Below are 24,687 nucleotides of genomic sequence, written 5' to 3'. Positions count from 1 at the left end.
GTGAGCCACCTTCTTAAACCGCTGCAGGCCGTGTGGTGATGGTATTCCCACAGTGCTGTTAGGGAGGGAGTTCCAGGATTTTAACCCAGCAACGATGAAGGATCGGCGATATACTTCTAAGTCAGGATGGTGTGTGACTTGGAGGGGAACTTGGAGGTGGTGGTGTTGTAAAGGAAAAACCATATTTCAGAAAAATACACCATCCTATGAACAGATTTCTGATATTAATTAAAACATGACATGCTGGGTTTAAAAATCTAAAAAGCCTCAACGACACAAGCTGTCAATACAGGCTTCTGCGATAAGATAAAGTGTTAACACAAAAGTTGTAAACACCACACAAGCCTTTGAAATGGGAATTAATTGTTAATACTGAGACAAAGGCCCTATTGAAGAAGCAAAGTCTTGCTCCCAAGGAGTCTGCAGTTTGGAACCAACACAATAGCAATGCCCAAGTAAAGTGTTAAAAACTGACACTGCGAACAGAAACACAGAACATTAAAAAACCATGTGCCTTTGATAAAAGTAACATCAAATGAGAAACAGGAAACATGATTATATATACAGCCAATTGAAGTAGCTAAGAAATGCAACAAACAGCCTAGTTGAAGTGTTTTTGATTTACATATTGTAAAAGGTACAAAACAGAAGACTTTGAAAATATGACTTCAATAGATGACACCAAGCAATCACATGGTTTTTGTATTGGAAATGAAACAGTTAGGAGAGACAACGTCTGATTATAACCAGTTAAGCCAATATTAAGAATTGAATTGAAGTCCTTCGTAAGAATGGCATCAAAGAGATCAATCTGTAATAACCATTTTTATGATAAGTTTTTGAAACACCTACACAGCAGACAGGATTCTGAAAGCCTTTTTGGGCTACCCCAGATCAGGCGTATTCCCCAGACGTTCACCTTCAACTAAAGTTAGAGATAGCCGAATTCTATAAGACGCTAAATTGGGTCTAAAGGTCCAGGCTATCTCTCTCTAATGGAAAGGAACGGCTTGAAGATGTTACCGTCTTCCAGATAACACTTTAAAAAAGTTTAACTAGACTGTAACCTTCCGGATATTATGAGGGTCCAGAAACCCCCCCCAGAATTCTGCAACTCCTCACAAAAAGAGTGTACAGAAGTTGAGTTTGCAAGTTTGATACAGAAATACTATTTGAGACAATTCTAAACATATATAGATTTATTTAAGAGTCGACATACAGTTAACAGCTGGTGAGTCAATCGCGATTTTAACAGTTCAAAATACAAATAGCTTACATTTCTTATTTTCAGAGATCCTTATTCTCAAATCTTAACTTCGTACATTTTTAGATTTCTTATTATTTATAATCCAGAATATCTACCAAAATCAAATAAGAGTACCTCTTGATCCCCGAGACTCAAAGAGTTAAAAACTTACAGAGCCTGCCTCTGAAGTTGAAAATCGCTTGCCCCTTCCAGCGACTTCTGACTTTCTATTTGAAAGCTCTATTTTTATACTCTTTTTTAGTGGTTTATTCTTTGAAGTTTTCTGTTGATGTAAGCGAATTATCTCTCATCATCTTCCGTTTAATTCTTTCGAATCTTACTGTCATTTCAACTACCAACTCTCAGAATCCTGTCTGCTGTATGCATAATTATGTCTCTAACTTTAGGTGTTCAAATTTTATCATAAAAAATGGTTATGACCGATGTATCTATTTGATTCCATTCTTACGAAGTTCTTTCATTCAATTTCTAAATCACCTCTGCTGTTTGAAAGCAGACGTCGTGTCTACTAACTGTTCCATTTTCAATACAAACACAATGGGCAGGATTTTAATTCAGGAGTTGGGTTGGAGGCGGGACTACAACTTTCGGGGTTGTAGTCCAGCCTCCATCGAGATGCGGGCAATCCATTTTAACTTGATTGACCTTGTTGAGCCCGCCCAGCAGGCTCAGCAGACCAATTAAGGGCCACCCGACAACAGGTGACGTCACAGACTGAAATTTCATCTGTCAAGAGGTTTTGACAGATGAAATATCAGTGTTTGAAAGCTGTTTGAAGCTGTCAAACACTGACAGTCTTACTTCTAACATGAGTCCTTCTCCACAGACTCAGTTAGAAATCTCTCCTGCACAGAAAGCTGCAGGCTGTCACTTTTGACAGTTCGCAGCCATTCTGCTTTCTGTGCCGGTGAGATGAGGGACTCCCGAGATCTAAAGGAAGGGAGGCTGAAAAGGTAAGAAAAGGTATGTAAAACTTCTTTAATCACTTTAGACACACCAAACACACTTACCTTTGCACTCATGCACACATCACTCACCTGAACACTGACATCTTGACCCCTCCAAGTCCTTCAACCCAACGGCCCGACTCCTCTAACTTGGCGTGGTTTGGAGCTGTTGGGAATCCCACACTTCAACCTTAAAAATAGGGATTAGGCTAAAAGCTGCCTGTTAACTACCTGTTAACAGGCAGTTAATTGGCACTCATCCCTTCCTGCCTCGGGTAGGTGGGTCCCAGTGCTGGGCGCGTACTAGCATGTAGGCGGGTTTGGGTGCGGGATGGGGTTGGGACCCCTGATTTCGGGATTTTAACCCCCCACACGCCTCCAATCCCGACTCGACGGCCGAATGAAAATCCTGCCCAATGTGATTCTTGGTGTATCTATTGAAGTCATAGCTACAAAGTCTTCTGTTTTATTCCTTTTACAATATGTAAATCAAAATCACTTCAACCAGGGTGTTCCACGCATTTCTTAGCTGCTTCAATTGGTTGTATTACAAACTTACATTTCCTGTCTTTCATTTGATGTTACTTTTATCAAAGGCACAGGGTTTTTTTAATGTTCTGTGTTTCTGTTCGAAGTGTTATTTTTTAACACTTTACTTGGGCATTGCTATTGTGTTTCTTCAGGAAGATGAACATGGCTCAATGATACCGTCAGCTAGAAGGCGAGAGATCTCTGCCTCGATAAAGGATAGATCATCTTGGCTGAAACGTCGTGATTTAGTGACTATGGGCTTACATCGGGGGGGAAAGATTGGCAAACAAGGAGTGTTTGTCGCGCGAAGCCGCCGAAAGCGCACAAAACGGAACTTTGGAAATAGTAAGCTCCGGTTTTGACCCTCCAAACTCAAAAGTGAGGCTTTTGTGTTGTTTCTGGAAATCCTGTCCCAGGAGCACATCACTGCATCGGGTTTTGAGCACCCCGAGCCGGGTGGAGGAATAAGTGCAGCCACTGAGTATAAGGTCGACAAGACAAAAGCCAGAAGAGTTGGTGGTCTGTGTCATCAGAGCCATTGCAATTTCCCTGTCCAAGGGGTAAATACGCAGTTTTAACTTACTGACAGCCCGCTCACTGATGAAGCTGTCAGAGCTGCATGAGTCGATTAGTGCACTCAAAATGTGTCCATTTACCGAAACCTTCGTGGTTGCATGGGACAGACTTTGGTGAAAAACAGCTGTGATGGGAGGAGGAGTCGTTTTACCCTTGACAGTTGTAACCTTAGTAGTGGCTCTTGGAGGAGGAGCAGTTTTATAGATAGCAGCTGTAACTTAGTAGTGGCTCTTGGGGGAGGAGTAGTTTTATAGATAGCAGCTGCAAAACTAATAGGGGCTTTTGACCGGTATACCTTAGAAAAGTGACCTTTCTTATTAACAGAGGCTCTTGACTGGCATACCTTAGAAAAGTGACCTTTCTTACTGCAATGACTGCAGGTTGCGTTACGAGCAGGACAAAATTTCCTATAGTGCAAAGCACCTCCACAGAAGAAACACTTCCTTCCAGATTGCCAAGATGCCGCTAGGGCAGGGTCATCATCAGTGAGGGCTTCTAGGGTAGGGTCGTCATCGGCTAGGATAGAGTAGTCATCAGTGAGGGCTTCCGCCCAAGGCCCATTGGAGGAGTCACCAAAAGTGATAGCAGCAGTCCGTGCATGCGGTAAAAGATAGGCATCTGCATTTTTTTTTGCTAAGTCCAGAGAACATGCCTGGTCATAGGCAGCTTGTAACTTGAGGGTTTTATTCTCCAACAGATGCTGGCGTATGAAAGGAGACGCAATTCCGTTAATAAAGGAATCACGAATTAACTCCTGGTACTGCTCAGCTGAGACAGGTTTGAGATTACAATCCTTGCTGAGCCTGCGAAGCTTTTGAAGGAATTCGTCAAGTGATACCCCGGGTTGTTGTCGAGTTGTGGCCAGTAGATTCCGAGCAAAAATTTCGTTTGGGGCCTTAACTTATAGTTGCTGTAGTATTTGGATAGCGGAGTCATAGTCTACACAGTCTTCGATATAGTCAAACACATGAGGGGATACATAATTGGTAAGTATTTCTAACTTATCAGGAACATTCTCACACACACCCTGAGGAAGTTGCTGAAGGTACGATACCAGTGTTTCCATACCTTAGCCGTTGTAGGTGAATTCGGGTCCAGGTCAAGACGGGCGGGTCGGAGTAGTTCTCCATGATGGATTGATTACTACCTCTGGTTCCCTTCTACTGTTTGAGTCATAGCCGTCTGTTCCCAAAAACCACTCAGAGCGTGGAGCAGCAAACAGTCGATTAAATTGATGTAAGAAAACTACTAGGCACTTGGTCAGAGTATTAAACAAGGCTTTAATCGACTGTTTCACAACATGGAAGTCTAGTTATCCTTCACTAGTTCCTGTTTACAAAATGTCCCTGAGCAAGCTGAGCCCGTGCCCGAGTATTTATACTCTCCCTGGACAGCGCCACCAGCAGGCCACCCAGTATATTTCATAAGTAATTTCTACATGAATGGCACAATTTATGTCAGATCCCATCTGCTTGTTTTAGTGTTTCAGGTAGCACTCTTCAAAGAAAAACAGGAAGTGCTTCTGGTGTCCTGGCCAACACTGCTCCCTCAGCCAATACCATAAAAAAAATCAGATGAACTGGTTATGCATCCCCCACTGCTTTTTCACAGAAATCACAGAAACCCCACAGTGCAGATAAAGGCCATTTCGGCCCATCGAGCCTGCACCGACACATATCCCACCCGATCCCCGTAACCCCTACACCAACACATATCCCACCCTATCCCCGTAACCCCACATATTTAATCCCCCTAACACTAAGGGTCAATTTATCATAGCCAATCAACCTAACCCGCACATCTTTGGACTGTGGGAGGAAACCGGAGCACCCGGAGGAAACCCACGCAAACACGGGGAGAATGTGCAAACTCCACACAGACAGTCGCCCGAGGCCGGATTCGAACCCGGGTCCCTGGTGCTGTGAGGCAACAGTGCTAACCACTATGCCACCGTGTGGTTAGCACTGTGCATAAATTGGTTGCTGCAGTTGCTTACATTGAAACAGTGACTGCACTTACCAAATAAATAATTAATTGGTTGTGAAGCACTTTGAGTGTCCCGAGGACGTGATAAGGTACTATAGACATGCAAATGTTTTCTTTATATATATAACGGGGTACAAGATGAATCAGCTCTGTTACCTTTCTCTGCATCTGTTCCTTGGCATCATCAGCACTTTCCTTCAGTGTTTGGTCCCTTATCTTTGTATCAAGTGCCTGCTCCTCCTCCTGCTCTTTCGCTAATCGTTTTGCCTTCAGCGCCATTGAAAAGTTCAAAGCATCACGGAATTTCTTCTGTTGCTGAGCCTTCTCCCTCGCAAGTCGTTCATCTTCCAACTTTGAAAGACGTTGCTTTTCTTTCTGTGACAAGTATACAGCACCAATAAATGAGATTACTGAGCTCTAAGATCTTCTTTGCTTCTGGATATTCTTAAGAACCTTAGAAAAAACTTAAAGACTGATGCCAAATTCCCTCAGCTGATCCAGCAGACTTCCACTGTAACTTCAATGGAACAGAGTGGAAAAAGGTCAGGACCTAAATACGCCCGGTCCCAACTTTTTTTGGACGTCCCAGTCAGCTTTGAATGGGGCGGAGCCTCTGCCTTCCCATTGCAAGGCCAGCCATGTTAGAGGGGATGGAGCCGGGGCCGAGGTCGGGGCCGAGGCGGGGATTTCCTACGCTGGGGGTTCTTGCTTCCCTGGCCGACATAAAAAATCCAACACAAGATTGGAGGCCAGTATGCCTACTGAGGTGTATCAGTCACTAGAAGAGCAGAAGTGGGCCCCCCAGGCTAGGGAAGCATCGTGGGCCCCCAAAGATGCTTTAAAAAAAAAAACTTTTAGGATTGTGTGGAAGTGGTAGGGGAATAAATGGGTCTTTAGGGTGGGGAACTTGAACACTAACCCTGCGAACACCAGTTGCAGGGCACCGGTAGGCACAATGCAGGCATTAATGCCAAAACTGCAACCCACACATTTTCAGGGCCATTATTTTAGAAATTACCCTTTATTGTAAGCTTGATTATTCTCTGAGAAGAAAACCTTTCTTGCACAATGATACCTTGAAGAAACAAATAAAATGAACTGTATTTCACATTCTATGAAAGTTGTCTGGTAGGTCCACCACTAGTTCAACTGTTGTAAATCAGGTAGCTGGGAACAAAGTACGATAGCAACTCGATACGACCAGTCCCCAGCCACCACTACCCTCCTCCGCCTGGCTGAACTTGTTCTCACATTGAACAACTTCTCCTTTGACTCCACTCATTTCCTCCAAATTAAAGGTGTTGCTATGGGTACCCGCATGGGTCCTAGCTATGCCTGCCTTTTCGTGGGGTATGTGGAACACTCTTTGTTCCAGTCCTACTCGGGTCCCCTCCCTCACCTCTTTTTCTGGTACATTGATGACTGTATCGGTGCCGTTTCTTGCTCTCGCCCTGAACTAGGCAATTTCATTCACTTTGCCTCCAATTTCCACCCTTCCCTCACTTTCACATGGTCCATCTCCGACTCTTCCCTTCCCTTCCTCGACTTCTCCGTCTCCATCTCTGGGGATAGGTTATTGACCAACATTCACTACAAGCCCACTGACTCCCACAGCTAACTGGACTACACTTCCTCCCACCCCGCCTCCTGTAAGGACTCTATTCCATTCTCCCAGTTTCTCCGTCTCCGCCGCATCTGCTCCGACGATGCCACCTTCCACACCAGTGCTTCCGACATGCCTTCCTTTTTCCTCAACCGAGGATTCCCCTCTACCGTGGTTGACACGGCCCTCGACCGTGTCCGTTCTATCTCCCGCACTTCTGCCCTCACCCCTGCCCCTCCCTCCCGGAACCACGATAGGGTTCCCCTTGTCCTCACCTTTCACCCCACCAGCCTCCACATTCAACGGATCATCCTCCACCACTTCCGCCACCTCCAAAGTGATCCCACCACCAAACGCATCTTCCCCTCCCCTTTCAGCATTCCGTAGGGACCGCTCCCTCCAAGACACCCTAGTCCACTCCTCTATCACCCCCAGCACCCCTTCCCCTTCGCCCGGCACCTTCCCGTGCAAGCGCAGGAGATGTAACACCTGCCCCTATACCTCCCCCCTTCCCACTGTCCAGGGCCCCAAACACCCCTTCCAGGTGAAACAGCGATTTACTTGTACTTCTTGCAATCTAGTATACTGTATTCGCTGCTCACGATGTGGTCTCCTCTACATTGGGGAGACCAAACACAGATTGGGTGACCGCTTTGCGGAACACCTCCGTTCAGTCCGTAAGGGTGACCCCGAGCTTCCGGTCGCCTGTCATTTAATTCATCGCCACATTCCCACTCCGACCTCACTGTACTTGGGCTCTTGCATTGTTCCACGGAAGCTCAGCGTAAGCTCGAGGAACAGCACCTCATCTTCCGATTAGGCACTTTACAGCCTTCCGGACTCAATATCGAGTTCAACAATTTCAGATCATAACCTCGGCCCCTATTACATTTTTACTTATTTTTTATCCACACCTTTGTTTTGGCCCTTTCCCCCCCACCCTTTCTTTCTCTCCCATACGGCAGCTGTCTCTCATTCTGCCAGCACATTTCACACCTAATCTAGAGCCGTCTTTTGTCTCCACTGGTCCTATCACCATCTCGTCTCGTTTTGAATACCTCTTAATGTCTCTTCACTTCTCTTTTGTTCTCTCCCAGCCTGGCCTTTTAATCTATTTCATTTCCTGTGCTTTTCCAGTCTTGACAAAGGGTTTGACCTGAAACATTGACTCTATTTTCTCTCCACGGATGTTGCCTGGCCTGCTGAGTTTTTCCAGCATTTTCTGTTGTTATTAGCTGGGAACAAAGATGGACAGGAGTCTGTTCTGCTGAAACTCTACCCATTTTGTACCTCAGCATATTTCTGGCGGCAGGGACCAGAGAAGCTCAAAGTGCCCACCTCAAACATATGGATGCTTCATTTAAGTGTTAATTTGGGAGCAAGGACACCTGCATGTCATTTTCCACTATTCTGATGTGCAGGATATCATATATAAGTTATGACCATGTGAAATGGACATTCAGGGTCGGTAAGTATATGGAAGGCTGTGAAAAGGACACAGTAACATTGTGTATTTCAGCTATTTCTTATTTTCTTCTGCTGTTCCTGAGGTTCTTATGGGCCCTTGCACCAATTGTTATAAATTATTTATTTTAATCCCCACACTATTACTGCCACTAACGGGAATTGCCCTAGCTGAGATGTTTGGAAGAAGATGAGGAACAATGAAGGGCTGCCAGGCATTTAAGGCTGCCAAAGGTGTTTCTATGCCCACCCTCTGGTATCTGCACATCTGTATGTAAAGGCAGAGGTGGCCTTCTTAGCTTTGGCAGATGATTAATGCATATAGTGGCTCCTCTTCCTAAAGTAAGCTGGGCCAGTAGCCCCACTGATACCAATAAGATATATGAATGCCTGACTAGCAGTAATGTTGGCTGCTTCCTTGGAAGAATCACAGTATGCCATGCTTTCAGTGGTACTATATGAAAGAATGCATGCTAGGCTGATTGGCTGCAATAGCTAAAATGCCACCAACCATTTCCTCAGGTCCTGATAAACATACCCGGCAATGTCTGTAGGCAACTATCTTCACAGGGTCTGGGTCAGCAGAGAGCCAGTTACAGAGCTGCGATGTCTCCTGCAAGAATACCTGAAGCTACCATGCACCATGGGCCTGGCACAACCATTGACACTACTGGTCAGTTACTGCCTGAAACTTGACGCCACCTCCTTGCAGGCATACTGCAGTGTTGACCTGTGGGGATGGTATTGTGCAATGGCACAGAAGGCAGGCTTCCTCACAACCACCTCATGCAGCACTATCGCCACTTCGGCAGCCATCAAACAGGAAGTTGCGTGCTGTGCTACTCTCACCTGCAGCCTCATGCATGCAGCTGGGATTTCCTTTACCACTACCATTGGCTGTCACCATTTACTCTCTTCCCTCTTCAACCTTGGCAGGCTGCTAAAGAGCGAAGATACCTTCTGCGCCTTTCCAAAAGATTTCAGAATTTTTGTCCCATATTCTGACACTTCCCTTTAATTGTCCCCTTCCCCTTAAATTCATTTACACACAACGGCCTGGAAATTGCCTACCTTACCCCCAGCTGTTAACGTCGTATTTCTGCAAAAAATGGCGGCTGTGTCGCTTCCGCCCACTTCGGCGCGGGACACGGTAGCTGCCATTTTGGTGAGGTCCATAGTGCTGCCATTGCCAGCGCTGGCCTCTCAAATTCAAATGAGCAGATCGTGATGTCAATCGGCATGTAACGCCTGATTTGATGCACGCCATAATGCCCTAGCCAAACCACGCACGGAAGAATGTGCGTGTAACAGCACTGCAAAGACGCTATCAGCGCTTCTTAAAGAGACACACACATCATTCAGGTAAGTTTGGATTACAGTTTTTGGACTTTTCTTTACATTTTATTGAAGTAGTGCAATACATTTAAAAAGTTGTTAAAATGTGTAAGAGTGCTGCTGGATGCTTGCAAGGCTTTGGATGCTAAAGGAAGGCCTCTGAGAAGACAGAAAATGCTGGAAATACTCAGCAGGTCAGGCATAAGAACGTAAGAACATAAGGAATAAGAGCAGGAGAAGGCCATACGGTCCCTCGAGCCTGCTCCGCCATTCAATAAGATCATGGCTGATCATCAACCTCAACTCCACTTTCCCAACCGATCTCCATATCCCCTAGTCGAAAAATCTATCTATCTCAGCCTTGAATATACTCAAAGACTCAGCATTCACAGCCCTCTGGGGCAGAGAATTCCAAAGATTCACAACCCTGTGAGTGAAGAAATTCTTCCTCATCTCGGTCTTAAATGGCCGACCCCTTATCCTGAGACTGTGCCTCCTAGTTCTAGACATTCCAGCCAGGGGAAACAACCTCTCAGCATCTACCCTGTCAATCCCCTTCAGAATCTTGTATGTTTCAATGAGATCACCTCTCATTCTTCTAAACTCCAGAGAGTATAGGTCCATTCTACTCAATCTCTCATCATAGGACAGCCCCCTCATCCCAGGAAACAATCTAGTGAACCTTCGTTGCACCGCCTCCAAGGCAAGTATATCCTTCCTTAGATAAGGAGACCAAAACTGTGCACAGTACTCCAGGTGTGATCTCACCAAGGCCCTGTACAATTGTAGCAAGACTTCCTTACTCTTATACTCCAACCCCCTTGCAATAAAGGCCAACATGCCATTTGCCTTCCTTATTGCTTGCTGTACCTACATGCTTGCTTTCTGTGTTTCTTGCACAAGGACACCCAAATCTCTCTGAACACTAACATTTAAAAGTTTCTCACCATTTAAAAAAAAATCTGTTTTTCTATTCTTCCTACCAAAGTGAATAACCTCACATTTTCCTACATTATACTCCATCTGCCACCTTACTGCCACCTTACTGCCAACTCACTTAATCTATCTATATCCCTTTGCAGACTCTTTGTGTTCTCCTCACAGCTTACTGTCCCACCTAGCTTTGTATCATCAGCATACTTGGATACATTACACTCGGTCCCTTCATCTAGGTCATTTAATATAGATTGTAAATAGCTGAGGCCCCAACACTGATCCTTGTGGCACCCCACTAGTTACAGCCTGCCAACCTGAAAAATATCTGTTTATCCCTACTCTCTGTTTTCTGTCCGTTAACCAATCCTCTATCCATGCTACTTACCCCCAAACCCCAGCATCTGTGGAGAGAGAAACAGAGTTAACAATTCAGGTCGAGAAGCTGCCTGACCTGCTGAGTATTTCCAGCATTTTCTGTTTTTATTTCAGATTTCCAGCATCCGCAGTATTGTGTCTCTGAGGAGACCACTTGCTCACAGTCCTGGGATGGGCGGGGGGGGTCGGGTGCACATGGAGATGAAGCAGAGGCAGCAAAGGGGTCAAGTTGCTCGCAGAGGGAAGAGGAAGAAGCAGAAGAGGAAGAGCGGAAGGAAGAGGAAGAATGCAATCCAGACAGTCCCTTTCTGGCCGGGGTATCCAGGATGGAATTATTCGCATGCGGTACCAGTAACCACAACCCAATTCCCCTTTCAATATCTGTCCCACACCTTACCTTCCCACTGTTACTGACCATTACAGCATCATCTTGGCCACAATTATGAAGTAAAAGCCACCACAAAGCAAACTTTCCAATCCAACTTTATCCATATATGCATCCAATATGACATCAAGAAATCAACTAATCACCCTTGTGCATTCCCTTAGTGACTGTCTTGCATGTGCCTTTGCCTATCCTAGTGATGTGACACAGTGCTGCAGCATGGCTGGTGGAAGGCTGCTGACTTTCAGTGGGGGACACTGCAGATAGCCTTGCAGGTCGACCTCGAGGAGTTGGTGGCTGGGAGTGTGAAATCGGGTGACAGTGTTTCTTCTTCACTCTCTTCTCCCTGTTCGTGGTCAACCACTGCCTGGGCAGGCTGAATTTCTTGGGTGTCTGAAATGAGGAAAGCACAAGGGTGGAGTTGCGGTGAGGGGAGGGTGGGAATGCAAGAGCTGCATGCTTACACCATGTGCAGTTTTTACATCAGAAGATATTGTGGGATGAGGGGTAAGTGGGATGTGAGAAGGAGGATAACGTATGAGGATACCAGCATCTTGTATTCTTTCAGCCCCACGCTGCTGACAAAGGGATCAGCCATGCCCCTGCCAAGAATGGCTAGCACCGACTCCTCCAAAGTGGGTGAGGTGAAGCTGGGAATGTAAGGTGTGCCTCGTGTTTGGTAGACATTGTTGGTAGGTGAGTGATGGCGGGGGGGTCGGGGTTGGTGGTGGTTATACATTGAGCAGTGTGTGAGGCTAGTGGTGCAGTTGGTAGGAGCTTTCACTGGCCTTGACCACTGGTCTGAGGTCATGAAACTTCTTTGGGCACTGGAGCTATGTCCTGGGGCTACACTGCTGGCAGTGACGGCCTTGGGAATGTGGTCCCACATCCTGCTTTCTGGAGGGCTTCTCTTCCACTTTTAACCCCCTGCATAAAGCTGGAGTGCCGCATGCGAGACCCTGGGTGCCCCTTCCCTGGCCTGTTGAGCCATTTGTGTTAGTGCTGAAGCACTTTTACCATTTTTTATGTGCAGAAGGCAGTTCAGCATTAAGAGCTGAAGACCGCCATTTTGGAATCATTTATAATTTTTTTTTCAGAAGGCAGTTGTGCTCTAAGGGCTAGAGACTGCCTATTTTTAAATGGTTTTTATATATTTTTTTAGAAGGCAGTTCCCCTTTAAGGGCTAGAGACTACTTTCTAAAATGATAGCCTTGCTTTAAGAAAAGGCAGCCTCGCTCCATGCTACATTGGGTCTCCTGCTGAGCGCACAGCCTGTGGCAGCGCGTTCTTCACTAGGCTCTGTGCTCCAATCATTCAAATCAGCAGGCCGCACCAAAATAACGGCACTGCCTGCGATCTTTTTATGGGCGTGAGTAAACCTCGGTGGCACCGCCCATTTTTGGGCCTTATCGGATTTCTAGGCTATAGTTCCACTCTCACCAATAGTGTGCTCCATGCAACAACCAAATCTGCACCCGAAGCTATGCAAATGAGCCAAATTCAGACAAGTGGCTGCAAATAATGCACTTCTATTTGAGTGTGTCTAAAACTTGTCATTAACTGTTCCAATCTAAACTGCAGCAATATTGGAAAATCTAGATTTTGAACTACAGTTTTAGGAAATCAGCGTTTAAAATCCCAGTTTCAAGTGACATTCATGTTCAGGCTTCTCTGGGTGTCAGAGTTTTGCCAGTCTAAGCTTTTTGCCTTGTACTTGGAAGTAGATTAAAACCTCTTATGAGCAGTCTCTTCTCAGCACTGAAGTGCACCTCTTTCTCACAACAGTTGCGTGAACCTCCCAATGAATTGACCAAGGATGAAGGTGCGAGGAGGCTCATGTGGAGCATAAACACCAGCATAGAAGGGCTCTCTATGCGGGAGTCCTCCCTTTATCTGTTGGGGACTTGGCCTGGAGGGTGTTGCACAGAGCAGTCCCATGCAATAAATTTTTAAGTAGGTTCACGGACTCCCAGGCCGCCTGCCTTTTCTGCAGCCTGGAGGAGTCCGTGTTCCATGTTTATATGGATTGTGAGAGGTTGCAGCCCCTCTTCCATTATTTGAAGGGGCTGCTCCTCAATTTTTGGCTGCACTTCAGTCCCACGCTCCTGATCTTTGGTCACCTGGTGCGGAGGGGTGCGGGCAGGTCGGGGGACCTCCTTGTAGTACTGCTCCTGGACCTGGCCAAAGTGGTCATTAACTGGTCCAGGCAGTGGGCGGCTGAGGGGGTCGTTCGGCCCGACTGCCTGCCTCTCTTTCGCGGCCACGTTCGCGCCCAGGTGGCCCTGGAGTTGGAGCACGTGGTATCCGCCGGCATGCTTGAGGCCTTCCGCGACCGGTGGGCGCCACAGGGACTGGAGTGCATCATCACCCCATGATGTATTTTTGCTAAGTTACAGTTTTTGTTTATTGATCGCACTAAAAAGAGCAACACCAGCATAGACCAGCTGGGCCGAATGGTCTGTTTCTATGCTGTAAATTCTATGCAATTCTATGTAATTACAGCATCTGTAATGTAGCTGGTTGGTGCCAATCTTCTTCCTATACTTAAAAGACTGAGTCATGTTCCTTTTTTTAAATGCATGAAAGGAAAGACATTCTAAAAATAAAAAGTAAATATAAATAAAAAATCATCCTTCTGGGACACAGGGTATCAAAAAATAAAAAAGATGCTCCTCCAAAGGGTCAGTTAGTTTACCAGTGAGTAGCAATGCCATACAGACCTGGAGATCCCAGGTTCAATTCCTGATCTGCACTGAATTAGATGACCGTATACCACAGGTGACAGTAGATTTATTTTCACCATGTTTGGGTTAGGGAGGTGAAAACTGGTCAGGGTTCCCACCTCTGGTTGCTATCATGCTGAAAATGCATACATGTGGACTGGGGTGATATCTCCCATAGTCAAATAGCTTGCCAAAACTCACCATCAAGGCTCACACCTGAATAATATCTACCAAGGTGAGGTAACAAAGTTCACCCAACATCCATGGAATCGTATCCAGCAAGGAGTCACTGGCCTAGAAATTTGGGCGCGAAGGCCTCCAATGTGGTGGGCCTCATCTTTCAGGTACAAGGAATCCCCACGTGCCCAAACTGAATTTCTAGGCCACCATCTTTAGGACAGGAGTGGAGGAGAAAAATATTGACATGGGGAACAAAAAAAGTAAATTAAAGAATAGTAGGCGGCAGCTCAGGTTGTTGAGCTGAGAACAAAACCAAAAAAAAGGAAAAGTACTGTAGTGTATGTGCCTTTAAGAGCCCCTGTGTACTGTAATGCCGGTAATGGCCACTTGGGCTATATAAGCCTGTATATTGTGCAATATCAAGTAGTTCCCCTCCAGACTTTGTTCAGTAAACACCTGTGAAACCAACTCCTGTCTTCAGTGTCTCTATTAACACACGGACACAACAGTGGCGACGAATTGGAAACGGACTTACCTGCAATTCGGCAGCACCTCAAGGACATCGATTCCTCTGGCGTTCAAAGTTGAAGAAAATCAAGAAAAAGAAAAAGCTGTGGTTTCACCAGCTAGCCAAGCTGGTGGCAGGTACTGCAATAATCCTTCCTGGGCGTCGGACTGGGGCTCCAGCGGCTGGCTCTGCAGCTAGGCCAAGCAGCAAAGGCGGAGGCAAGCAGTAACAGACGGGGAGGGAGCACTCGGGAGACGGCCGGCGCTGCAAGCAGGTCGGCGTTCAGACCTAGAGAGAGAGTCCGGCGGGAACGAGTCTCCAACTGTAAATAAATAAATAAAAAGAAGGGAAACCCGCGGGAAACAGCGTTGTCATCGGCAGCAGCGGCGGGGAAGCGCGGGAAGCGCCATATCTTTTCTGCAGAAAGCGCCATTTTTTTTCTAGGATGCCTAAGTCTGGCAATATTGATGCTTTTGATAACGAGATAGAGGATTGGACCACATATGTGGAAAGAGTGGAGGTATATTGCACCGCAAATGGAATAGAAAATGAAAAAAAAGCGTCAGTACTTCTAAATCTAATGGGCGCAAAGACATACGGGCTGTTACGAAACTTAATCACTCCAGCCAAACCAAAGGACAAGAATTTTAAAGAAATTGTTGATACCCTACAGGAGCACTCAAACCCAACACCGCTGCTGACAGCGGAACGATTCAAATTCTTCAAGAGGAATCAACACAAGAATGAAAGTAACGCTGATTACCTCACCGAATTAAGAAAGCTATCAAAGCACTGCCAATTCGGGGCAGGACTAACAGATTATCTTCAAGACAAATTCGTCTGCGGTCTCCCAAGTGAAGGAACACAGAAAAGGCTGCTTTCTGAAAAAGATTTAACACTGGACAAGGCTTTCAGTATGGCTGTATCATGCGAAGCAGCCGCAAGAGGAGCTGCAGAGATATAACAAAAGGCACAGGACTTCGGCACCCATGAAATGACACAGGGTTTCGAGAGATGTTATCGCTGCGGCAGATCCACCCATGACCAGAGAGATTGCTGGTTCAAGGACAAAGCATGCAGGCAATGCGGAAAGATTGGACACATTGCACGGGTATGCCGATCTGGACAAAAAAAATCCACGGACAGGAAAAAAAAAATCAATAAAGAAAAGTACAGAAAGGTACAAATGATGACGGACAGTAGCTCCGAAGACCAGAAGAGCGATAGCGACTCCGAAAACAAGAGACTAAGCCGTCTCAAATTACATAATGTAATTGCCAAAGAAGATTACCAGACCATTTGGGTTACCCTCACGATAGCAGGGTCCCCAGTTAAAATGGAGCTAGAAACAGGATCAGCTCTGACCGTCATAAATCGACGGGATTACGACCGGCTATTTCCGCATATGCCTTTAAAAGACACATCCATTATCTCGAAAACATATACGGGGCAGAAAGTATACCCCAAAGGAAAAATAAGGGTGCCTGTTGTATACAACGGCAAGGAAATACAAAAGTTGTATTTATACGTTCTACAAGATGGTGGTCCACCGCTGTTGGGACGTGAATGGATCAGGAAAATACGTTTAGACTGGCACTCTATTCATGCACTGACGGTGACCAGTAAGGAAAAAAACGATGATGACGTCATACCTGAACGATTAAAAGACATCTTGGCCAACGCCAAAGAAGTGTTTCAAGAGAAACTAGGAACCTTGAAAGGCATCACCGCCTCAATAAAAGTGGAAGATGCGGCAATTCCCAAGTTTTTTAAGGCAAGACGCAATTCGTCCAGCAGTCGAGGCAGAGCTGGAGAATTTGGAAAAGGCAGGTGTATTATCCAAAATAGATTGGAGCGAGTGGGCAACACCCATCATCCCAGTCATGAAGAAAGCGTTGAATAAGGATAAATCTGAAGAACAGAGAAAAATTCGCATCTGTGGAGACTTCAAGGTGACTGTAAACCCGGTCCTTCACACGGGACAGTATCCTATTCCGAGGATAGAAGATATTTTCGCCTCACTATCCGGAGGGAAACGTTTCACCAAAATTGACTTGGCACAGGCATATCTACAGATGGAGGTTGAAGAGGCCTCTAAAAAGTATCTCACGATAAATACACACAAAGGTCTGTACCAGTACAATCGACTGGTTTTCGGAGTAGCATCCGCTCCAGCTATCTGGCAAAGAGCTATGGAACAAGTCCTCCAAGGGATTCCGGGGACTCAATGCTACCTAGACGACATCCTTGTAACAGGAGAAAACGACAACGAGCACCTTGCCAATTTGGAGCAGGTGCTCACTAGGCTGAGAGAACGGGGCCTACGAGCAAATCGCCCCAAGTGCGAATTTTTCCAGAATCAAATATCATATTGTGGCTACATAATTAATAAGGAAGGGTTGCATAAGTCACCTGAAAAAATTGAAGCGGTCATAAAAGCCCCAGCACCTGAAAATGTTTCACAATTAAGGTCGTTCCTGGGATTAATAAATTACTATCATAAATTTTTACCGAACTTATCAACTCTTCTGCACCCTCTTAATGAACTGCTACAAACAGGAGTAATTTGGAAATGGAGCGAAGACTGTAAACGTGCCTTCCATAAATGCAAAGACTTAATCACGTCCAAAGAAGTTTTGGCTCATTACAACCCATCACTGCCAATCAGACTGGCGTGCGATGCATCCCCTTACGGCGTAGGAGCAGTATTATCGCATAAATTCCCTGATGGCTCGGAACGGCCGATAGCTTTTGCGTCACGCTCATTGAACTCAGCTGAGCGTAACTATGCCCAAATCGACAGGGACGCACTCAGCCTGGTATGGGGAGTGAAGAAATTCAACCATTACCTACACGGACAAAAATTTACCTTGTTGACTGACCATCAACCCCTCATCTCCATATTCAACCCTAAAAAGGGTGTTCCCATTATGACAGCGCAAAGGCTACAGAGGTGGTCCCTTTTTCTAGGGGCACACCAATATAATATAGAATACAAAGGATCAAAACAGCATGGGAATGCTGACGGGTTATCGCGCCTACCGTTGCCAACGGTAGAAGAAGCACCTACCGTAGACCCAGTGGAGATTTTCCACTCTGCCATCGTCGAATGTCTGCCAGTAACAAATTCTGCCATTGAAAGGGAAACTAGAAATGACCCGACTCTCTCACGAGTCTATGATTTAACAGTGAAGGGATGGCCAGCACATGGCGAACCACTGTTGCCAGCATTCTCGCAAAGAAGAGAACAGCTGTCAGTGTGCCGAGGAACCTTGATGTGTGGATCCAGAGTGGTGATTCCACCCAAACTCCAGGATAAAGTTCTAACGGAGCTTCACGAGGGGCATCTGGGTGGAGTGAAAATGAAGAACCTAGCCAGGGCGTTTGTATGGTGGCCAGGTATCGATGGAGACATCGAAGAAATGACCAAGAGCTGCCTAGGATGCCAGAAGGTCCAAAACGCTCCACCAGAAGCCCCTCTACATCCATGGGAGTGGCCCTCATCTCCCTGGCAAAGGGTACACATCGACTTTGCTGGTCCATTTATGGACTCAATGTTCTTAATCGCGGTTGATGCACACTCCAAGTGGCCGGAGGTAATAAAGATGTCCTCCACCACCACGGAAAAAACCATCACGGTATTAAGGACCATATTTGCCAGGAATGGGCTGCCTGAACAGATCTGTTCTGATAATGGACCGCAATTTGTGTCCGAAGAATTCAGGAAGTTCTTAAAAAACAATGGGGTTAAGCACTACACGTCCGCCCCATACCATCCCGCCACCAATGGATTGGCTGAAAGGTTTGTCCAGACCTTCAAGAAGGCCATAAAGGCCATGGGTAATGAAGACATAAAACTTCAGCACAAGGTGGATAACTTCTTGTTTGCATACAGGAATGCAACACATATGGTTACAAACCAAACTCCCGCCATGATGTTCTTCAATAGAAGCCTAAGATGCCGGCTGGATTTGATCAAGCCAAACATCAGAAGGGACGTGGAGAGCCGGCAATTTCAAGGCATGAATGAAAGGCCAACTAGAACCTTCCAGATAGGTCAACAAGTTTTGGCCCGGGACTACCGTACCGAGAAATGGCAGCCTGGAACTATCTGCACACGACTAGGACCGCTGATGTATACCGTGGACATCGGAGAAAGCATAATAAGGCGCCATGCTGACCAAATCATAGAGTCATCCGAAAAGGGACAACCTACACCACAACTCTATACGCCTAATGATGAAGTAGAGATACCCATATCTACCTCCGATCCGGTGATACTGGAACCCGATGAACCCGACACTGGCATTCAAGCCGAATCAGCCTTGCCAAAAGAACCTACTACACCACCAGAAACTACTACACCACCGAGGCGTTATCCGGACCGAGTCAGGAAGCCTCCAGAGAGACTGACTTATAATTAATTAACTGCAGCAATGTGTAGATTATTTTTCTTGTAACATGTAATTAATGATTACTTGAAATATTATGCACTGGTTGGCTAAAAGGGGAGGAATTGTCGTGTATGTGCCTTTAAGAGCCCCTGTGTACTGTAATGCCGGTAATGGCCACTCGGGCTATATAAGCCTGTATATTGTGTTGTATCAAGTAGTTCCCCTCCAGACTTTGTTCAGTAAACACCTGTGAAACCAACTCCTGTCTTCAGTGTCTCTATTAACACACGGACACAACAAATACCATCCAACTCAGCCTAGTCATTTAATATTCTTTTCTTACCATCCACTGTGCCTCCTCTTGTTTCAGCCGCTTCTGATCCATGCGGTTAGCGTTAGCTTCTGCCATTTGCTCCTGTTGACCAGCCAGGGTTTCTTGCTGTTTCTCATTTTGCTCTCTCATTTCGTTTTCTACCCTCTCCTCTTTGGCAAGGCGGTCCTTCTCCCACAGCTCACCAAAGAGCTGCTCCTCTTCCTTCTGCTGATTCTGCAGCTTCTTCTTGAACTCTATTTGTGCCTTCCGGTCCTTTACCAACTCTATCTCTCGCTTATGAAATTGCTTTGTCTGCAGCTCCTCACACTGTTCCCTAAAACAGAAATCGGTCACAGATAGAGTGGCGGGAATGCTATACTAATACAATCTAAACTGTCTGATATAAATAACTTGGGTAGGGTAGTGTAGTCGTTATGTTACTGGACTAATGAAAGATTTTGGACTTTTCAATATGAATTTTTAATACATGTTTTTAAAGAAAACTAAAAGAATGGACTTGAAACCCTCAATTACTTGGTACTGTCAACTTTAGCAAAATCAGAATGCTGGGAAATTAGGCCATTGACACATCCTGCAAAGGATCAGGGATGTGTTTACGACAATATTGACAGGGTGTTGTTTTGCTGAGTCAGTAGATAGGATGCGTCAGCAAGACTGACGTTGGTAAGAAGAAACAATGCTAATAGTTGCAGAGAAAAGGAAGCAAGGACTGTGGATCTGATAAGAGATTCGTTAGAGTTTGAGTTCCAAAGCAACCTATATTTGGTATGATGGTCAAACAGCAGATTTTGAAGAGAAAAATATATACAACAGCCCATTCTACAAGCGTTTTCTGGAGAACCACATGCAACGACAGGACAAGACGGCATAGAAGAGGAACCTTCTTATTCTCCCAAGAACAAAGAACTTGATCAATTATTTGACTTGAGTTGCACTCGTGAGATAAAGGTTGTATGAGAAGCTGCTACTTTCTTGCTGGTAAAAACTGTTGTGTTTATATGTCAAATTAAATTCTTTAAAGTTAGAAAATAACTACAGTGTTTTGCTTGATCCTTGAACTTTTGTATTCTAAATAAGAGGGAAAAGAAATCCCACACTACAAATCCAGAGGACGAATAATCTCGAGAACATGAGTTCAAATCCCTCCATGCCAGTCTGAGAATTTGAATTTAGTAAAAGTGACCACGAAGCTGTTGGATTGTCATAAAAACTAATGGGGTAGAATTTCGTCTTGGCTGGTAATGCAAAACAGGCGTTATATACCCTGCCCAATATTCAGTTCCATTTAAGTTAACAGGTGGAAGGATGCAATACCATCCATTTTGCACTACTGCCCAAGACAAATTACTACCCCAATGTCTTTTATGGAAGGAAGCCTTCTATCCTTATCTGGTCTGGCCCATATGTTACTCCAATCCCACACCAATGGTGGTCAGCAGCAGCCCGTGGTTTTAATGTGGAGCCAGGCGGAGCATTCTTGCACCTCTCGGCTCCACATTCAGTGACGTATTTTTCACAAGCTTACATTTTTGGTGGCGGCCTGTAGCGGTCCCTTTAAGGGACGCTGGTTAGGCCGCATGTAGTCCTGGTTTTCAGGGCAACCCGATTTTACACAGGGGGCCGCAAACGCTGTTGCACGTAGCGCCGCGATATTGAACGGTAGTGCCACAGGAAGGAGGCGGAGCGCGTCCAGTAGCGTCCCGCCTCCTGCTTGGGACGCTACCACACAATTGACGGCGCGGGGGCACTAACTTTTTCAGGGTGCTAAAAGTAGTGCCCCAGCGAAGTTAGCACCCCAAAGGGGGTTGTACCGAATTTTTCCCCCTTGGAGAACAAGAGAGGAAAGTTTAGAGGAGCAATGACAATAGTAAAAATAATGAGAGGAGATGATAAAGGAGAGAAATTTGAGGCTAGAGGTGAAAGAAGAGTCAGTTTTCAGACAAAAATCTTTATCTGGCATCCAATCCAGAAATCTGAGGGAGTTGCTAGCTGAGATCTTCCCAGACACGAGACCTGCCTTGGGCTATTCAAAAAAGGCAACAACTGAAAATAAAATATCCTACTAATATGTCTCCAGCAATGCACCAATGGTGAGCGTCCATGTGTTGAAGCACCTGCTCCCCAAAGAATCGAGCATGGCAGACTGAGGAACATGCTCATCACACTCCAATGTGGGCAGCGAGCACAAAGGAGGGCGGGAGCCAGCACACTAGCTGTGTTTATTTTAATTCATTTATGGGATGTGGGCGTCACTGGCAAGGCACTTAGGGGGAAAAATTCAGTTGTTTGCGCCTCCCGTTAGCGCCTTAAGAGGGCACTAATGAGGCGCAAAGCAACTAGCGCCCGGGCGCGGCGATGTTTGCGCTGCTCGCGAAATTAACTAGTCATTTTTCGGCAGCGCTAAACACTACCACCACGATCTCCTGCGCCGGCAGATTGTGACATCAGTCGAGTGCGCAACGCCCCGTTAGCGTCCCAGACCGGATATTGAGTGGCGCCCAAGGGACTAGGGGAGCGCTATTTAAAGGCGACCGCTTCCTGCCTTTTTTTGTCGGTGACATTTTTGCACCACGCATTCTGAGAGAGACAGAGAGAGACTTCTGGAGAGATTCAACGCTTTGTGAAGGAGTTTTGAGTACTGAGCAGCAGGTTTATTTTGATTTGCCCTTTCTTGCTTCGCCAGCGCTCTGAGGTCGTGCCTTGCTCCTCGGCCTTTGCGCCTTAAGACAGGTGTGAAGCACCTGATTTAGCGCTCCAATCACCTTCAGGGGTGATAAAAGCCAAGTTTGCTGTCGGAGGCGATAATTAGCGCCAGGCGCTAAACTTTGCGCACGGCCGATAATGGCGCCCCAAATGGGGCGATACCGAATTTTTCCACCTTAATGTCCATCCCTAATTGCCCTTGAGAAGGTGGTGGTGAAGGTACTCCCACAGAGCTATTAGGTAGGGAGTTCCAGGATTTTGACCCAGCGACGATGAAGGATGTGACTTGGAGGGGAAGGTGCCTGCTGCCCTTGTCTTTGTCCTTCTAGGTGGAAGAGGGCGCGGGTTTAAGAGGTGTTGCTCGAAGAAGCCTTGGCGAGTTGCTGCAGTGCATCTTGTAGATGGTACACACTGCAGCCACGGTCCGCCAGTGGTGGAGGGAGTGAATGTTTAAGGTGGTGGATGGGGTGCCAATCAAGCAGGCTGCTTTGTCCTGGATGGTGTCGAGCTTCTTGCGTGTTGTTGGAGCTGCACTCATCCAGGCAAGTGGAGAGTATTCCATCACACTCCTTACTTGTGCCTTGTAGATGGTGGAAATGCTTTGGGGAGTCAGGAGGTGAGATACTCGCCGCAGAACACCTAGCCTCTGACCTGCTCTTGTTGCCACAGTATTTATGTGGCTGGTCCAGTTAAGTTTCTGGTCAATGGTAACCCCAGGATGTTGATCGTGAGGGTGAGGGATTCGGCGACGGTAATGCCGTTGAATGTCAAGGGGTGGTGTTTAGACTCTCACTTGTTGGAGATAGTCAATGCCTGGCACTTCTGTGACACAAATGATACCTGACACTTATCAGCCCAAGCCTGAATGTCATCCAGGTCTTGTTGCATGCAGGCATGGATTGCTTCATTATCTGAGAGAGCTGCTGTACACTGTGCAGTCATCAACCAACATCTGCATTTCTGACCTTATGTTGGTCATTAATGAAGCAGCTGAAGATGGTTGGGCCTCGGATACTGCCCTGAGGAACATCCTGCAGTGATGGCTTGGGGCTGTGATGATTGACCGTCAATCTTCCTTTGTGCTAAGTATGACTCCAGCCAGTGGAGGGTTTCCCCCCCAATTCCCATTTCACTAGGGCTCCTTGATGTCACACTCGGTCAAATGCTGCCTTGATGTCAAGGGCAATCACTCTCACCTCACCTCACAAATTCAGCTCCTTTGTCAGCAGATTGCCTTCTCTAAAGGACGCTAGTGAAGCAGATGGGTTTTTAGCAACAATCCGATAGTTTCATGGTTACCATTACTGATACTAGCTTTTTTATTCCAGATTTATTTAAATTCCCCAGTTGCTATGGTAGGATTTGAACTTAAATCTCTGGGATCATTAGTCCAGGCCTGCTGGAGTACTAGCCCAGTGACATTGCCACTACGCTACCGTTCCTATAAGGTGTGTAAACTTTTCTAGGCCACTGTGTTGTAGTAAAATGAGGTATCCACCCTATCAGTGCTCCAGCCACACAGCGCACATTTGGAATGAGTATTGAAGGAGAGGTCATGTGTAAATATTTTTTTTAATTTGGGCACCTCTGTCTTTGCCCCTCCCTTTCCCCAGTGCCCTCTCATTGTGTCTCTCCCATCGGCCTGTAAAGTTCCCAGTGCACAACCCTTTACTGGCTGCTGGTGCCCCACATTGCATCCCTGGTGCTCCTGGCATAAGGGACATGCCCCATATTACAATTCAATATGTTCCGTCCAATATAAATGGTTACCTGAATTGCTGATCAAGCTTGTCTGCAACCAGTTTTTGTCGTTCCTGCTCCTTTTTTACCTTCAGGTATTTTACATGCTCTCTCATTTTTGCTTGTCGCTCTAAAGGTGTTTCCCCCAAAAAGGGCAGTTGGCTCATGTATTCCTTCTCTTCAGCTTCCAGAAGATCTCGCAGCCTCAAATGATTAAAACAAAATTACATTTAAGGGCAGTTATTGACCATTACAAGTGCGATTGAAGAAAGATTCCACACTGGGAGAATCTATCCATGAATGAACAGCTTTACATCCATACATAGCCTACTATAATGCAAAGTCATTTTTTGTGCTAAAAACAAATGTAAGTTGAATTAAGTAAAGTTAATTAAGTAAAGTAAGATGGTACACTACAGCCACGTTGCGCTGGAGGTGGAGGGAGTGAATGTTTAAGGTGCTGGTAGGCTTGCTGAACTACATTAGCTCCCAGTCTGGCAACGCCTCAATTTTAAAATTCTGATTCTTGTTTTCAAATCTCTCCATGACCTCACCCCCAATGTTCCTTCTAAGCTGCGCGCGTATGCAGCCGTGCAGTAATCTGCAAGTTACCTCACAAACCTTTGCGTTGGCAATCCTGCGCCGGCACAGAAATTTAAAGGGACCAAGCATTGAAATAAACAAGCGGCACACAACAAAG

General features: G+C 46.0%; 1 protein-coding gene across 1 annotated transcript in view; it reads right to left on the bottom strand.

Annotated features, from left to right (window-relative positions):
• Nucleotides 1-24,687, bottom strand: part of cfap53 (cilia and flagella associated protein 53) — a 97,398-nt gene that overhangs the window by 38,477 nt on the left and 34,234 nt on the right. The window contains exons 3-5 of the mRNA XM_085974924.1: nt 24,018-24,191; nt 19,554-19,857; nt 5,464-5,682 (exon numbers count right to left, since the gene is read on the bottom strand). Coding sequence (XP_085831050.1) covers nt 5,464-5,682; nt 19,554-19,857; nt 24,018-24,191 — 697 coding nt within the window. The remainder of the gene's footprint in view (nt 1-5,463; nt 5,683-19,553; nt 19,858-24,017; nt 24,192-24,687) is intronic.

Source organism: Somniosus microcephalus, chromosome 2 (genome assembly GCF_052327205.1).
Source record: "Somniosus microcephalus isolate GS21.2 chromosome 2, FLI_Smic_1.0, whole genome shotgun sequence".
NCBI classification, from domain to species: Eukaryota; Metazoa; Chordata; class Chondrichthyes; order Squaliformes; family Somniosidae; genus Somniosus; species Somniosus microcephalus.
This window is presented reverse-complemented; position numbering and strand designations above follow the sequence as displayed.